Here is an 18,694-nt window from a genome sequence, read left to right on the forward strand (position 1 = left end):
TGGAAAGAAAATTATTTGTAAATGACACTAATCTTGAATTAAGAATCCTTTAAATACAAACCAGATATACAGTAACACAATGGAAAACTATGCAACTTATAAATTCATTTTGTAGAAGAATAAAGTAGAAGCAAGACACAAAGTGGTGATGTACATACCAGTAATGTTCTTGTAAAGACATGCAAATGTTTACATACGAAGTGCTAAAAGGACATATATACTAAATACTAAAGTGATTGTATTTGAATAGAAGGTCATTTTTTTTCTTATTGTGTTTTTCTGTATTTTCCAATTTCCCTCCATTTAGCATCTATTACTTTGGTAATTAAAACTACTACAATAGGCCAGGCACGGTGGCTTATGACAGTAATCCCAGTATTTTGGGAGGCTGAGGTGTGCAGATCACCTGAGGTCAGGAGTTTGAGACCAGCCTGGCCAACATAGTGAAATCCCATCTCTACTGAAATACAAAAATTAGCTGGGCATGGTGGCACACACCTGTAATCCCAACTACTCAGGAGGCTGAGGCAGGAGAGTCGCTTGAACCCAGGAGACGGAGGTTGCAGTGAGCCAAGATGGCACCACTTTGAGACTCTGTCTCAAAAACAAAAAAAAAAACAACACAAAAAACTATAATAAAACAAGTAAATACAAGCCAAGTATTGAAAATATTCTTGGATAGAAAAAATAAATACAACTATACCTGTGAATAAAACGTCTCCGCCATCTAAAGTTGCATTTTCATCTTTCATCTCTATTATATTGAGCTGAAGTTTTTCTAATGCTTCTTTCATCATGTTAACCTGTTGAAAATAAAATGATTCAGATTAATATGCTACAATTTCCTAACAAGAAAAAACCATCCAAAACATCTAAACACTAAATCATGCTCTCATGTGCACACACCCACGCACATCCACACTCATATACACACCCATCCTTGTGAATATATAATGTATGACCAGTCATGATCATTTGTAAGAGAAGAAATGTTCTGTTAAAAATTGTTTATTTTGTTCCCTTCTAGTGTAAGATTGAGTCAATATAGTGTCATTTTTTCTGTAGAAAGGCTGAGTAGTTACAATACTGTTGGAGGCTGACTAGTTAAGACACTGTTGGAGTACAACCAGTTACTGCACCATTGGAGGCTGACCAGTTCGGCCACTGTTGGAGGCTGACAAGTTAGAGCATTTGTTAGAGGTTGACTAGTCAGGATATTGCTGGAGTCTGACCAGTTAGCACACTATTGGAGGCTAACCAGTTAGGGCACTGTTGGAGGCTGACTAGTTAGGGCATTTGTTGGAGGCTGACTACTTAGGGCACATGAGTAAAGGAAGGTGGGAGGCAAAGCACCCAATTATCCTACCCTTGCCAGGAAATACAAGATTCCATTTTAAATCTTATATCAGTCATTTAGTCAGAATTGCACACACACAGTATAATACATGGAAGGAATATCAATAACTCGTAACTTCAAATCTCAACCCATAGGACAATCATTGTTTTCTATTCAAATATTTTCTAAAATGTCAAAACATCCTTTGCTTCTCTGTAAATCTGAACTGTGTTAGTTATATTCAAACAGTTAATATGATTACCCATCTTTGAAAACCTAGTTCCTTAGAGGTGATTAACAAGTTCAACAATTACAATCAAACTAATGAATATTTGAAAATAAATTTCAGGAATTTCTATGATTCCAGGGCACGTCTAAAGCAGAGATATTCTGGGTTGAATTAAGGAACACTTCTATTGAGGCTTACTTTAATATAAGAAATCAATGTGAAGCATAACAAATTGAAGCTCACAATTTAATTCAAATCCTTCCAGTAGCTCAACAAAACAATTTAAATATTTTCAAAGGTCTGCAAAACCTTTAGGATAGTAAAGACATACAATGAGATGACTTGAATAGGGGATAAGGGAACAAGAGATCACATCACACTGGGCAAAGCAGGTAGTTCTGCCAAAATACAACATGCTGAGTTCACAGTGTAAATTGTCAGTGAAGAGTTTAAGAGACACAAATAGAGCAGAGTTACTTCTAAAGTAATAAAAATATGGAAATACTTTGAGAACAAGCCTGACATTCATCCATTCAAAAAACATTTAAAGAGGATACAAAGTAAAATAAATATATCATCTCATCCTTGTCCTGGAACTCATGTAAAAATTTCACAAACCAGAGTGACTCAGAACAATAAAAAATATTTCCATGGACAAAATGGTCTTAATGTTGTAGTGAATACATTCAGTGACCTCTTTTAACAGCAGAATAGGTTTTCCTATGTAATAGGAAGTGGAATTGTTGCTACAGCATAAAATAAGGAGCAAACACAGTATTTACCATGACTTGTTGGGCTACTATGAACCCAGGAAAACAAAACTGTTTCCTTTTGACATCTCTGCCTCTTTGTCCATGGAAAATTCACTGAGCTTAGGGAGAGATCATGAGAACAGATGTACAGTTACTTTTTGTTTCTATTACTAATGCTACTGCTTCTATTATAACTTAACATTTCAAAGATCAGGAGGAGTTGAGCAATAACATAAATTTTGGTTTGAAAAGTTTGTATGTAACTATGCAACATCTTAACTCAGGAACTGTATTCAATTCTTAAAAGTTGGAGGAGAATAGAAGTAGGGAGTCTACTATATACCAGTTTCAGAAACATTACATCTCTTTAAATGTCTTATGTCTTTGAAAATTAAAAAGTTTTAGAGGATAAAATGTTTGTGGTTTTCTTTTCTTTTCTTTTTTTTTTTTTTAAGTTAAAACAGCTGCACTGACATTAAAAAAACTAGCTTTTGTGCAGGGGCAGTACTTAAAAAAATTCAATCACATCTATACAGTCATCAGGATAGGTCCATCCCACACATGTTGATGATACTACATTACTTTCAGAGTTAAGCACATGGACAAGATTTTAAAAAAATTGTAAACATTAAGTAAACAGTTTTGAGAACTGCAGGGCCATATGGCATCAAATCGGCAATGCTAACCCGAGGGAGATTTCTGGAGAAGAAATGAGAGGCTGAACTCGGCAGGCTGTCCACTGGGAACCACACACTCTTGGCATTGAGATTCCGTTGAAGCAGACAAACTCAGCTGCAAACAGGCCTGACATATGGGTCCATTGCAAGCCAGCTATTCAGGCAGTTAGAACACTAAATATAACTATAGAAGTGGGAGTTTTTGCAGGAAAAGATCCAAACCATGAGCCTTTAAGAAACTGCCCATTCTGTGGTTACATGGCCATGGTTAATGTTGACTTAATTAACTTCCAAGAGGAAAAAAAATGACCAAATAACACACCCACCTTTCATTGAGACAGTAACCCTGCAGTGTGGAACTTAGCATTACTCAGAGAAACCATCAGGACAAACAGTATTAATTCCAACGGCTGAGCTGAATGGGTCATTTTAGCCCACAAAGTTAGAAATAAAAAGGGAAAATTAGAAAAACAACCTACTTAATTTAAGCCTTAGAGTATAAAGTATATACAGTAATTTTCATTCTTTACTCAAAAGATTTACAAGACCTTTCTTCCCTCCCTTTTCATGCTACATGCACTTTTGATTTCATTTTAAAACAATGTTATACTTGCATTTTTTGCCCCATTTTTCTCCTGCTATTTATCACAGCATAGAGTTCTTCTCTGGTCACAGCTGCTACAGATCACCTCTGCTGCTTCCAGTTCTGCTACTTATTAGCCAGTGTCCTCAAGTTATTTAATATTCTGAGCCTCAGTTTTCTCACCTTTAAAGTGGGTATTTATTCATTATAGTATCAACTTTTTGGGCTCCTTCTGGTCATTAAATACATACAAGTCACACAGTATTTGCTGAATAAATATTGTATTTTTTTATGAATAACAGCTTGTGTATACACAGTGACAGATACTTGCACTATAAAATTGGTGCACAAGAAAAAAGCTGTTATTTTTTCTTATATTTGGACATGTTTCTTGTGTTTTATCCCTCCATGACAGATCCCATCTGCTTTCCTGTGAATTAAAATTATAGATTTTTTTTTTTTTTTTGCAAAGCCAGCATACAGTTAGAGCACATACATTGAGGATACATTTAAATTTAAATTTAAATAATCCAAATCTGATTTCCTTCCAGCTCCTGGAAGCTGTCAAGACATGTGGGAAATTTCTTGTGTAACCTCTGCTTTGAAATAGCCCTTGGAAAGTACTACATAAGGTGGGAAGTGGGCCTGTCTGGTAAGATGTTCCACGGGACTCAAAAGAGCATCAGCTAAGATGATATGGAATGATCATGGTCACTGAGAATATTACCACTCTAAGGGACCCAATCAGTCTAAAGAATTTTCTCTTTCTCAATGCCTAGTCTCCTTCCTTACCTTTCCCTTTTCTACTCTCTTCTTTCCTTCTTTTACAGCTCTCATTTCCGTCCTATCATGTTTTCATCATTATCCTGTCTTCTCTTTTCACTCCCTTTAGAACTTCATGGTGAGTGGCAAGAACCAGGGATTATAATAAAGTCTTTATCACTTATTAGCAATGTGACTTGGATAAATTCACCTCTCTGAGTCTCAGTTTCTTGACCTGCAAATGGGAATAGTGCTTTCTCTCTAACAGGGATTATGTGAGTAACAAATAAGATAATACATGTAAAACACCTAGCTCAGTGCCTGGCATATTGTGCTCAAAACTAGTAGTTGATATTATTATTTTGCCCTAAATTAACTCAGTCCTTTGTTTGGATTTTGGCTACCTTTCAAAAACAAGTAAAAGATAAAAAATACAATTTTCTGTATTAAATAAAACATCTTTTAAGTTCAGTTTTCCTTTTGTTCTTGCAAAATCTCCCTCAAACCTAAAATACTGAAAAAACTCCCCCAAACCCCAAAACTCTCCCTAATATAAAACAAAACAAAAATAAGGCCTTATATAGTTTTACCAGGAAGCTATATTCATAATAACTTGTTATAGCACTGTTAGTTTAATACTCTTTATTTCAGGGCAATATTTTCCAGTTGACCCTTTCCAAAATTGACTTTTGCTGTTTATTTTCAATAATGCCCCTTCTGAATGTTTCACATCTTCGTTCTAAATGTTGTGAATGCGCTTGTGGGGCGTGGTGAACAGTTCTCAGCTGTGGCTCCTTAAAGAATATGCACCAATCTGTTAGCCAAACTGCTTTCCTTCAGCTGTTTCTGCTGACAGATACTATGAAATAAACATGGCCCTCAAAGTTGGCCTGTCTGCGGTTGACATGTCTCAGTCAACCACAGTTCTGCCATGTGCTACAAGCTGTGCTATCACCAATATCACCACTATGTTTTCAATGCCTGCTTAAATTTTCCTAGTTTCTTTGTAACTCATCACATTACAGGAGCTTTAAAATTATAGAATCATTCTATCCCTACACTTGTCTAGCTCCAGAGAGTTGAACAAAAGCAACATAGCTTTGTTGGTAGTGAGATGGTTTCATTTCCCAACTTTTTGCTGATTTTGTTTTGCCTTTTAATGTTGAGTGTGACATGCAGATAATGCTGAGGAAGCTGCTCAAGAAGCTCTCTTGGCACATCAAGGCACAGACGGCTTGGAACTTGCTGATGCATCAAAGTCACTATATTGTCCGAGGTTATATTCAAAAGGCCACATTTTATTTCTTTATGCTACTTTAATCTTCTTTGTTAATCAGCACATCTTTGGTCACTGTGGCCACTTGCTAGTACACTTGGCTGATTTTATGACATCGCTTAATGTTGTATCACACTTTCACATATATTTTGTCATGTGAATAACATCTCAGTTCAACAAATATTTGGTGGATGTCAACCTTTTTTTTTTTTTTTTTTTTCCAAATCAGGCTACAATTCTTTTTTTTAAGCCACAGCCCTTGCTTGCCCCTTTGAAATTAATCTAGTGGGACAGATACACCTTCTGAATATATTGTGACAATAAAATGGAATATTTGTTGTGATGCTCGCAATAACTCCAAAAAGTAGAAAGGGTAGATATTAGTATACCCATTTCATATATGAGTAAACTGAGGCTAAGGGAGGTTGACTGACTTGCCGAGTCAAGCCTCCGGGGAGCCCATCCTCATTTTCACTTCACTGTGTGATTGTGATTCTCCTGAGGTCTCATCATAGAGTGCAGCCCACATCAGAGTTAGAGCCCATGCCTTCTGCCTTCCAATTCTGTACATTAAAGTCCACTGGGTATTATAAGATCCTGCGCCAAGGTGACTTTGTATTCCATGATCTCTTCATATCAGAGATAAATGAAATTTCTTTATATTAGGGCCTTAGGATGTTAAGTTATAGAGTGATTAAGAACACTAAGTAATATGAACAGAATATATAAACCACACCAACCTGTTTCACAAAGAAAAACCTGCATATTCATTACTACCCTTTGATTTGGAGATACCTTAGGTTTGTTCAGTGGTTCATTCCTAAATTTTTCCATATGTGCTGATTACTTTCTATTTTTTTGAGACAGAGTTTCACTCTTTTTGCCCAGGCTGGAGTGCAATGGCATGATGTTGGCTCACTGCAAACTTCGCCTCCCAGTTTCAAGTGATTCTCCTGCCTCAGCCTCCTGAATAGCTTGAATTACAGGCTTGTGCCACCACACCCGGCTAATTTTGTATTTTTAGTAGAGACGGGGTTTCGTCATGTTGGCCAGGCTGGTCTCGAACTCCTGACCTTAGGTGTTCCGCCTGTCTCCGCCTCCCAAAGTGCTGGGATTACAGGCATGAGCCGCCGTGCCTGGCTGTATGTGTCGACTACTAAAACTAGCCAAAACTACCAACAAAAAAGGATCGAACAGACGTTTTATATACTCAATGATCCGGTCTTAAAAATTTCTAAATAAAAACATATTGGAATCCTCTTCTATATTCCAATTTTAGGACAAAGCTCTCAGAAGGAATTTAGTTAGCAGTGATAACAGCAAACATTTGTATAGTTTTCCTATGTGCCAGGCACTCTACTATGAACTCATATTAATCTTATTTAACTTTTACAACCTGATGAAGCAAGTACAAGAATGATTTGTTTTACAGATGAGAAAAGTGGGGCAGAGTAAGTAAATTTGATCAAAGTCTCATAGCAAGTAAGCAGACAGCTGAGATTTCAACTTAGCTTTGTTCTGAAGTTTGTGTTATTCTTTCCTACACAATATTGTTACTAACAAAAAAATTTAGGTATCTACAATGAAATCAAGTGACTGTGAGGAGCTACAGTACTCTCCAAAACAGATTATGTTCACTATTATTTATTTATTGAATAAAAATGTGGACTCAGACATTCTGGAGAAATGGAAGGATAGAGGCTACAAATTGCAGCAGTCTGAACTAGCATTTGGTTTCTAAACAGTCTAAATTTTGCCTTTCTAAGCAAACACAAACTAAGGCTAATAGATTTTGGGAGCCACTACTTTCTCATCAGAGTATGAGGAGCAGTTATTTGTATAAAAATCTTTAGATAGTCAACAGTGTATTTTAAATAGTGAGGTTACCAAAGCATATGGATATGCAGACACACTCCAAACCAAGACATTATATAAACTCCAAACAAAAGCGACGAATTTAGAGAGATGAGAAGGGTTTCTACCACACTAGGAAGTATAGTAGGTGGAATTCTAAAATGGTGCCCGTGATTGCTGCCCCCTGATGTACATGTCCTGTATAAATCTCTCCCCCTTTGAGTGTGAGTAGGACCTGTAAATATGATGAAGATATCATATCTGTGATTGGTTACTTTACATAGCACAAGTAAAGAAATTTTGCAGGTGTAAAGTATCTACTCAGATGACTTGAGTTAATCAAAGGGAGATTACCCTGGGTGGGCTTGACCTAAGGAGAACCCTTAAAAGTGGGTTTAAAGGTTAGAGACAAAGAAGTCAGAGAGATGTTCTGATCTTCCGTTTTGAAGAATGTAAACATCCATGTTGTGAATTGCCTGAAGAGGGCCTACAGGGTGGCCTCTGGGAACGGAGAGCAACTCTCAGCTGATAGCTGGTACATGGATGAAGCTAGAAACCATCATTCTCAGTAAACTATCGCAAGGACAAAAAACCAAACACCGCATGTTCTCACTCACAGGTGGGAACTGAACAATGAGAACTCAGACACAGGAAGGGGAACATCACACTCCGGGGACTGTTGTGGGGTGGGAGGAGGGGGGAGGGACAGCATTAGGAGATATACCTAATGCTAAATGACGAGTTAATGGGTGCAGCAAAACAACATGGCACATGGATACATATGTAACAAACCTGCACATTGTGCACATGTACCCTAAAACCTAAAGTATAATAAAAAACAAAAAACAAACAACCAACAAATCAAATGGGAGCCTTAGTCCTACAAAAATGGTCAACAGAACTGGAAATTATTTAATCACGAAAATCTTTAAAAGTTATCAAAGTCAAATAAATATTAACCCTGTGATTATTCAGAGAACTCATGATTTTATCAAATGGTCAACACGTGTTTAAAGTTTTATAACCACTGAGCTCATTTTCCCTCTTATTGAACTTTTGTTATAACTTTTACATGAATAAGATCTCTTGAAACATTTCCCACAGACTGTTAACAGACCCATTTCATTTTTCCCCATTGATCTCTCAGATTTCCAAACATATGGGTTTATTTCTAGTGGAAACTGCTAAAAATTAACCAAGATATTTAGCATTTTGGTTTCCATATTGGTAAACGGAGGGCACAAAGCTTAAAAATGAGGTCATTTCCAGCTCTAGACTTCTAAGAGCCGCAGTCTCAGAAAAAATTTTGGCATTCATAAATGTGACTCTAACTGTAATCCTATTTCCCTCCCATAGAATTTACTGAAAATACCCCAGATGGTTACTCATGAGTAAAGTATTCTGGTGTCTAACCAAATCCAATCAGAGGCAAGAGGCTGGATATATGAATGCAGACAAGATAGGGCAAACCCAAAAGTGGATTAAAAAAAACTCCAGAAAGATGGGAGTCCTTAGAGGCAAACAGAAGATTCCACTGCAGTAGGAAACAAAGAGTGTGAGTGTCAACTCAACACTAACTTATGATACTTATATTTTATTTTTTTGGAAGAACCCATCACACAGTTTCTCCAAGGCTGCTAATTACTTGCCAGTAGTGAGATAAGTATATGACACAGAGAATCTACAATGCTTTTCCTGTAAGAGAGATGTCAGGCTCTGCTTATTTGCCAACCTTTGTGTATTTTCTTATGTATATTCACATGCAGTATAGTAGATTTCATCAATGTTGGGTTCATTCCCTAAGTTGGACTGAGCTGTTAAATCCAACCCTAGAGCTCTGGAATTCTTGATATATGAGATTTTTCATTTCCCTAACCAATCTGAATTGAGTTTTCTGTTAGCTGCACCTAAAAATAACTCATTTATTCCCATGATTGATCTTAACCTGAAAAAGAAGGATCTAACAAGCTCCAGGCCAATGCTCTGAGACACAGGGTCAAGTCATTCTTTCTGCTTTGTCCTACTCCTGACCATATACCTGGGTGCTGCTTTGGTTCTTTTCCCTGAAGTCCTGTTCTAGTTACCTATCCCATTCCCTTCCTATGAGTAGGGTCCTGCTATGCGCTCTGAGGATTTGAGTAGATGGGCTTCCCCAGGTGATCCCTGTTATCTTTATCTCCTCAACACACAATCAGTATCAACAAGGTTTGAGGAACTAACCTCTTAACCACTCATAACACTATCATTAATAATAAATACAATTTATTAAGCTCTTTCTAAGTGCCAAGCATTGTGCTAAGTGATTTTGCATGTATTGTGTCATTTAATTATCACCATATTCCTTAAGGTACCTCCCAGTCTAAATCAGGCATGGCAGTTCTGTCTCTTATGCCAGGGTCTGGTGCAAGTGACCCAATATTGGCCACTGAGGGGGTGTCTGTTGAGAGGTTCCTGGGGCCATAGAAAGAAACATAATTCCTCTTCTTCCCTTGGACATTGTTCTGTATAGACGTTGTACCTGGAACTGGTGAGAACACATCCATCATCAAATATGGCAGGGCAGAGAGAGGGAAACAATTTGAGTCTTTGATGACATTTTGAGCTGCCAAATCCAAGCCTAGAGCCCTGGAGTTCTTAATATATGAGATTTTTCATTTTATTAACCAATTTGAGTTTTCTGTTAGCTGCAGGTAAAAGTAACTCATTTAGGTACACAACAAAATTGACAAGTAGTATCCAAAGAGTCAGTAATAACAGGCCACTTTACTAAACTCATTAAATTCTGATACAGAAACAACTAGTCATGGAGGATTTTTTTCTTTTTATAGGAACGCACCATGCTATTTATAACCACTTACAACACTAAGACCATCCTGCCTATAGAAGACAGTAGACTGTCAAACTAAAAGCATCCCAGGATTATGTTAGTTTATAAAGCGCAATTGTTGCAGCTCTGTATATCAGAGCTGGAATTAATGTTTCAACACTCTTCCTCTCCGAACCAGTGCTCAGATCCAAAGGGCATATAGCATCTAGGAAGATTAGACAGAAATATGGAAGGCAAACCCACGGAGCCAGGAGAAATAAAAAGCACTCTGGACAAAACTGGGAAAGACCCTTTTCATTATCTGGAGAAGATACAGTGAGAAAGTTCCAGAGGTTCAAAGGTCCCTCCATAACGATGTCACTACAAGACAGTTTCCCGGAAGAAGGCTGGAGTGACATTTAGCTTTCTAAATGAAAAACAAGGCAGGAGCTCTGCTGGTCTTGTCAGCTCTCTTGATATATAATGTACTAATTCAAGCGGTTCAATTCCTTGTTGACGATAATGACACAATACATGTATTGAGTGCTTAAAAGCCACTGACATTCTGTCTGCAGGGGGCAAATAAAAATATGATTTATCACCAAATGCCAAATGAAAATAAGTGTCAGCTGCCAAAAGACCTGCAAAATTTAGTAGGCTAAAAACCAGGGAACTGACAAGTTTATAAAATTTTAAACTAATTTTCCTGAATGTTGAGAAGCATAAAAATCTCCTGTGCACATGATCCAAAATAAGCACCAGAAATAGTACTCCAAGTGTCCATAATTTTCTGTGAATTCAGAGGAATCGCATGCTGCCAGACACAAACAGATTAATGTATGGGAAATATTTTGTATGTTCAGTATACAATTAATACATTGTAGGCATTAAGCTGCCCTAAAAGCCTTCCAGCATATCCCTGCTCCCAGCCCAAATGTAGGTCCCGGCTGGGTCAGAGATTCCTTCTGTGTGCTCCCATGGCTCCCAGGGGATTCTTTTTTTTTTTTTTTTTTTTTTTGAGACAGGGTCTCACTCTGTCCTCCAGGCTGGAGTGCAGTTGGTGCCATCATGGCTCACTGCAGCCTCAACCTCCCTGGTTCAAGCAATCCTCCCACCTCAGCCTCCTGAGTAGCTGGGACTACAGGTGTGTGCCCAATGGTCAAATTTTTTTTTTTTTTTTTTTTTGTAGAGATGCGGTCTCCTTATGCTGCCCAGGCTCGGGGCATTCTATTAACAAGTTCTGGCCCCTAGCTGACTCTCTGTATATGTTTACTGAATGAACAGCTGAACAACTTTGTAAGTTAGACAGAATTTCTGGAAATGTTATAAACAAGTATAAGGCAAAAATATCCACCTTGTTTAGACAAGGCATAGCCACGGCAAGAGCCATGCAACCTGTGTGACCTCTTTTAAACAACTCTTAACGACATTTCAAGGGTGGGCAGATTCATCTTTATTTCTAAAAACCTGCAGGTGAGAAAACTACCGTTGGCCTATTTGTCCCAATAATCACTAACCACCACTCATCTCCAGTAAGTCTGTTCATTTGCTTAGTCATTCAACAAACATTTATTCAGCATTTTCAATATACTTGGCACTATTCTAGGTTCCGAGAATACATCAGCGAAGAGAGAAGAGTCCTGTGTATATTCTGGTGAGGATATGGAGAGATAAGCAATAAATAATAAACATTAAAAATATTAGTGGGAAGTGCTGTGCAGTTATTTAATTCAGGAGATGTGATATAAAATGGCTAGGGTAGTTACTGTAGTTTGGAAGGTCAGGAACAGCCTTTCTGACAGTGTGACATTTGTGCTGATATCTGAGTGACCAAAAAGACCAACTCTGTTACCCATAGGAAGAATGTTCCAACAAGAGCCAGTGCAAAGGCCCTAAGGTAGGAATAAGCTTAACTTGTTCAAGGAACAGGAAGACAGCTAGCACAGTGTTAAAATGAAGAGGGCAAGTGTTATGGGCTATGTGTCTCCTCAAGATTCATATGCCGAAAACTCCCAGGACTTAAGAATGTGACTGCCTTTAGAGATAGGGTCTTTAGAGAGATAATCAGGTTAAAATGAGGTCATTAGGATGGGCCCTAATCCATTATGACTGGTGTCCTTATAAGAAGAGCAGAGTAGGATACAGAGACATAGATGAAAGGCCATGTGAAGACACAGGTGGCCATCTGCAAGCCAGGCAGAGGCCTGAGAAGAAACCAACCCTTCCAATACCTCGATATCAGACTGCTAGCCTCCAGCACTGTGAGAAAATATATCTCTGTTATTTAAGCTGTCCAGTCAGTGGTACTAGCAAACTAATATGGCATGTTACCAGTTAAAGCTGGGGTTGCCGGATGGGGTTAGCTGAACTTGGTAAACTCACATAAAGAATTGGAATTTTAAGTATTATTGGAAGTCACTGGAGAGTTTGCAGGAAGGGAGTGATATAATTTAATTTACAAATTCTGGATAGCTACTTTGTGGAAAATGGATTGGAAGGCACAAATGGAAACAGGGAACTTAGTTAAAAAGCAACTGCAGTAGTCCAAGTGAAAGAAAATGGTGGTGAGCACAAGTGTGGTGATAGTGGAGACAAAGAAAGTGCTGAATTTGGAATGTGTTTTGGAGGGTTGACAGAAGTTGGTGGACTGGATGTGGGGGTGAAGGAAAGGAAAGGCCCAGGATGACTTTTAGATTTTTGTCTTGAGCAATTGAGTGGATAGGTGTACTGATTTCTAATATGAAAAATTCTGGGGAGAGGAGCAAGGCTGGAGAGAAAAAAATTCAAGAACTGTGTGGCCATGCTGAGTTTGAAATGACTTCTAGATATTCAAATGGAGAGATCAAGGGGAGTAGTCAGAACCAGAGATAAAAATTGGGAGTCAATGATACAAAAAGGTACTTAAATCTAAGAGATATTAGAAGAGCTAACTCAAACCATGATCTGCAGGAAGTGATGTGAGGAAACTTGCCTTGTCCATTAATATTAACAACACTATTCTAACAAAAAGCCTCCAGGAGACATTGCTCATTCATTACTGTTGCAAAGTTTGGTAGCTGTTCGCAGCAGTGGATGCAAAAATCCCCCTTTGGCAGGAAGAGCTACTTAATGTACATTCATTATGATTGCACCAATACCATCTAGATAAAAGGTCTGGAAACAAATAAATAGATTGTAATGAACTTTCCAGAGGTAACAGGTAGTGAAGTCATCAAGTGCTACTTCTTGCCACTAGCCTGTACATTTTCTTGTTAAATTCAGTTTTGTAGATGCTATAAAACATAGCAGTAAAGCTGGGCACAGTGGCACATGTCTGAAGCCTCACTACTTGGGAGGCTGAGGTAGGGGGATCCTTTGAGGCCAGCAGTTTGAGGCTGCAGTGCACTATGTTCACACCTGTGAACAGCCACTGCACTCCAGCCTGGGCAACATAGTAATACTCTGTCTCAAACAACAACAAAAAACAACCATACCAGTAGCATAAGATTTTATTATTTCGGAGTTCATGTCCTTTGTAGGGACATGGATGAAACTGGAAAACATCATTCTCAGTAAACTATCGCAAGGACAAAAAACCAAACACCGCATGTTCTCACTCATAGGTGGGAATTGAACAATGAGAACTCATGGACACAGGAAGGGGAACATCACACTCCGGGGACTGTTGTGGGGTTGGGGGAGAGGGGAGGGACAGCATTAGGAGATATACCTAATGCTAAATGACGAGTTAATGGGTGCAGGAAATCAACATGGCACATGGATACATATGTAACAAACCTGCACATTGTGCACATGTACCCTAAAACCTAAAGTATAATAAAAAAAAAAACTGAAAAAAAAAGGAAATCAATTTTGAAATTATGATCACTTGAATTGGAGACAAGGTGAAGTGCATTAAGCAAATCAATAGTGTAGGCAAGGCTATATAGCAAGAACAACTTTCAAACACATTTCAGATCAGTCAGTCCAAAATACATTCACACCGTATAGCACCATAGGACTAAATGAACGTTTGCTGTGCTAATTAAAACACATTCGTATTCACTTATTCAAGTAGGTCCCCTAAATATCTGAACTGAGAAACACTTCATTAGTATATCCTCAATGATTGCTGCATGAGTAAGGCTGCATTTCTTTTAAAAATATTGTATTTGCTAATTTTTCACCAACTGTGGAGCTTTCTCAACAACTGGTACAAGTGGTGCTTTTTTGACTGTTCTACATTGCCCCGGGTTTGAGCATGATATGCAAGATGGTTTTTGCAACACTGGGATGATTTCTGGGAGGGAATTTTGCTGCTTTTTTTTTTTTCCTTCCTAGTCCTTAGCTTTTTTGTGTGTTATTAAAGCCTTCATTAGAGATGGTTGTGAAAGGCTCTAGTCAGGATAAGCAGAGTGCATAGTAATTAATTCTGAGAAGCTGCCTTCTGATTCCAGGCTGAAGCATGGCAAATGATTTTGTAAATATTCACCCTTTGTCATATGTTCATACATTTGCTTCTCTTGGAACTTGTTTAAAATATGTTAGTGAAAAAACACCAGCTGAGTATTTGGATGCTTATAAATATTAAGTAAAGGCTCATTTCCAACCATACTTGTACAAAATGGCTAGTTTCAAGAAATTGTCCTTGGTTTTGATAACTGTCCATGTTCTAACATTGTGTTAAAAAATAGTGAAGAATTTTTCTTCACTATTATCAAATCTGAGCATCCTCAGCTGGAAAAGACTGGGACAGTTCAACAGTATTTTCCTAATAGAAACATTCCAGTCAATATTCTACTAAGGACAACTAATTATCATCTAGCTAATGAGTTTTGCCTTTCCCAAATTACTTTGAAAAATATGGTAAGCCATATTTTCCTTGCCAGTATAGTTTTTTTCTTCTTTTAAAAAAAGTTATTTTTTACTTCTAATTTATCACTAAATATTAACTAATTTTAAAGTAAAACACTCATTGGAGGAATAACCATTAGGAATATAACACAGAAGGTACTTCATATCTGGTTTTGAGTAATACTAAAAGTACAATAACCTCAACACCATCTAGATTCTCTTCCTATGAGGCAGAGTATAATGAAATTAGATTCTCATAAATGTCATTGCCCCCTATTTATTGTCTTTTTCCTTGAACCAAGGCAGAGCTGGCTAGGATCCATTGTCTCTCAAGCAGATTTATTATAGATCGGGTGCATTCCATTTCAGAACAGGAATGTGCTTGTTATGAAATGTTCAAAGCTTACAGTCGAACAAAGCACACAATCTGTTGGCAAAAAACCACTTAGTTTAATAGTGGGCATAGTTTGTAAAATTTTTCTGATGTATCTTAACTAAATTTAATATTACGTAAGTTGATATTTAAATCTTGAAATAAGTCCTTAGTGAACACAGTTCTGTTTATGCTGTCAAAACTAAATGCATTTCAGTATTATACAAATATATAAGTGAAGTATTTCTTATTGACGTTATATAGTTAGCTAGATTTTTCTTGTTGCTTCACTTCCTCCTGGATGGTACCACAGGAACTTTGAAAAGTAGATTAACTCTTTCAGGTTTTCAGTGCACAATGTAACATACTTTAGTGCTCAATGTCATTTAGAATCTGTGCAGTGAACTGAAGAGTATCTGATATAGTTTGGCTCTGTACTCCCAATCAAATCTCATCTCAAATTGTAATCCCCATGTCCCACGTATCAAAGGAGGGACCTGTTATCTCCAAGCATTGAGGGAGGGAGATGATTGGATCATGGGGGTGGTTTCCCCCATGCTGTTCTCGTGACAATGAGTGAGTTCTCACGAGATCTGATGGTTTTATAACTGCTGGACAGTTCCTCCTTCACACACTCTCTCTCTTTCCTGTTACCTTGTGAAGGAGATACTTCCTTCTCCTTAGCCTTCTGCTATGATTTCAAATTGCCTGAGACCTCCCCAGCCATGCGGAACTGTGAATCAAATAAATCTCTTTCCTGTATAAATTACCCAGTCTTGGGTAGTAACTTATAGCAGTGTGAAAATAGACTAATACAGTATCCTTATAAATACCCAGGGAGAAACTAAGAGACAGCTCTAAGAACAAAAAGAATGTGGGTAAATTTAGCAGTTAAAAGACACAAAAAACTAAGATTGCAACATTTTTTTTTAAAGTATGCCTGTTAAGTATACCTCTTAAGACTTAAAGGAAATGTGCAAAAATGCAAAGAGCTATGGTTGGTTGGCAGAAAATGGTTGATGTGACACTGGTGGAAGAAGTTAAGAGATACTTGGGACCCCAAAGCCTGAATATTTAAAACTTCATCCACTACCTACAACTCCAGTAACCATTGCTCATTCTGGTTCACAAGGCAGGGGGCACAGCCTGTCAGTGCATACTTTCCATTATTCTAAACATCCAAATACTAACGTGACTCTAGATATGGGAGACTGGACCACTGGAAGCTGTATTACCGGAGTCTTTTTTGCTTTGGTTATCCACCCCTGGCTCACCTGTGGTCTACTCCATCCAGGCTCTCACTGTTGGAGTCCCCATACTTCCCTGGGCTATTATTTTAGACTGAACTCGAAACAGCCCCAGACCAACTTTTTCTCCTACATGACCCATTTCTAGTCCATGCAAACATTTGCACATCCTTTGTTTACAAACTCTGGCAGTGCAGCTATGACCAACACAGTAGCACTTTCTTGGCTTCCTACCTAACCTGTTAGTCACCAGCTGCTAATCCTCTGTATCTCCCAGACACCTATCCTTGGTGTTTCCAAACTGCAAAAATATATTTAATCTCTCTGAGGGGTTTATTTAAAGCCCACTCTCTCTGGACTTGAAGTGAAAAAGGTAACACATCCCATCACATAAATTTAATGTAGAGAAATTAGAAAGTATAGATAAGTCAAATAGAACCATTAAAAATCTTTGTAATCCCAACACCCATGCATAGATAACACTTACTGTTAATAATCTATCACACAGACTTCAACACATTCCTATTAAGTATTTTTATGAGAATTTTTTTTTTGCTCATACTGTTATAAAATTATACTATAGGCACAAACATAGTTAAATAAAACACAGGGTACTATTATAAACCAATTTAAAAATAAATTCATACTATTTAAATTGAGATTGCTTTAAATTAGATTTTCTGAAAAAAATTATCTTCTGAAAACAGTCTTTTGTTGTTAGGTAACTGCAAATAAAATAAGTAAATCTCCTTGTATTGAATTTTAGAGTACTTCAAGACCTAACCCAAAGCAGAGATACAGACTTTTATGGTGGTAATAGAATTTGAGAACTTTATAAAACATTTAAATATTTAAAGAAATACTCCAGGGTCAATTAGGATAGGTGTTAAAATTTGAGGATAAAAAGCTACATCACAATTCACAGAGTGTTTCTTCTCTAAATATGCATGAATCAACCAGAGATAGAACAAAATAAAAATATTTAGCTGCCAAAAAGAAGTTGTTCTGAGACATCAGTACAGGTTTTCTTCTGTGATGATATCAAGTTTTTAGATCTTGCAGCAAATGTTGAGAAAGTAACCTTACAACTGCAAAATAATCATTAGATGTTGCACAGAGAGAGATCCTCTGTTCTCTGTGGATATACAGAGCAAACCCAGAATGCACCTGGTCAACTCGAGCCCTCATTATCTTGAAGACACCTAATATTCCATAAGACTAGATGAGGCTGCCAGCTCCTTGTCCACACTGCCTACATGCCATGTACCCCATTTTATAACTAAAAAGGATTTAAAATTCATGAAGCTTGTTGAAAGCTCAGCTGTCACATTCTACTCATTCCAAAGTGTATGGGAAAAACAGCAGAATAGACATTTCAACTGAAGCCATTATTGTGCTTGAATAGCCATATTCCATTAAATTGCTAATAAACCTACTAGACGATGTTGATCACATCAGCCATACAGTTGCATTCCTTTCCTTTATACCAACTTGCCCAGTTTCATTCTATGCAGTATTACTCTTTCTGTGCCCCTTATTCCAAGGTTGCCCAGAATTCAAAGCACTTATTCAGTAAGTTTGTAATCCAGTTTAGTATGCTATTAACAGAATTCTTTAGAGGAGATCATGGAAAAAGAAACTCAAACTTATTTTTGGGTCAATGACCAACCTTAAGGGAAACATGTATTAAACCAGTTTAAAGAAAAAGGTCAGGATCCATGAGGTATTAAGGAAAAAAGGGAAGAAAAAACATTCATTTCCACAATTTTCCAACATTCCTTAAAAATAAAAACAAGCCCAAGCATGGAATGGCAAGGCCCTGGTGCCCCTGTACTAATGGTGGTGGACAATACTGCTATTCATAGGAAGTGAGAAAGCAAAGGTTTTTCCTCAACACCAGGGAAGTTTTGGCTTCCCTTACCTTCATTTATTCTGGGGTTCAAACTGGAACCTTATAAATCTTAAG

General features: G+C 37.6%; 2 protein-coding genes across 19 annotated transcripts in view; one reads left to right on the forward strand and one right to left on the reverse strand.

Annotated features, from left to right (window-relative positions):
• Positions 1-18,694, forward strand: part of LOC134733710 (uncharacterized) — a 193,665-nt gene that overhangs the window by 82,675 nt on the left and 92,296 nt on the right. The window contains exon 3 of one of the 15 annotated variants that reach the window (XM_063624262.1): positions 8,826-9,029. The exons of the other annotated variants lie outside the window; for them this stretch is intronic. The gene's annotated coding sequence lies outside the window, so the exon portion shown is untranslated. Of the gene's footprint in view, positions 1-8,825; positions 9,030-18,694 lie in introns of those variants that run through there. 15 annotated transcript variants of the gene reach the window in all.
• DDAH1 (dimethylarginine dimethylaminohydrolase 1) overlaps positions 1-18,694 on the reverse strand; it is a 270,534-nt gene that overhangs the window by 39,471 nt on the left and 212,369 nt on the right. For all 4 annotated transcript variants that reach the window (XM_063624255.1, XM_063624253.1, XM_063624252.1 and 1 more), the window contains one exon: positions 704-803. In XM_063624255.1, coding sequence (XP_063480325.1) covers positions 704-797 — 94 coding nt within the window. In that variant the 5' untranslated portion in view covers positions 798-803. The remainder of the gene's footprint in view (positions 1-703; positions 804-18,694) is intronic.

The sequence above is a fragment of the Symphalangus syndactylus genome, chromosome 12, assembly GCF_028878055.3.
Source record: "Symphalangus syndactylus isolate Jambi chromosome 12, NHGRI_mSymSyn1-v2.1_pri, whole genome shotgun sequence".
Classification (NCBI taxonomy): domain Eukaryota; kingdom Metazoa; phylum Chordata; class Mammalia; order Primates; family Hylobatidae; genus Symphalangus; species Symphalangus syndactylus.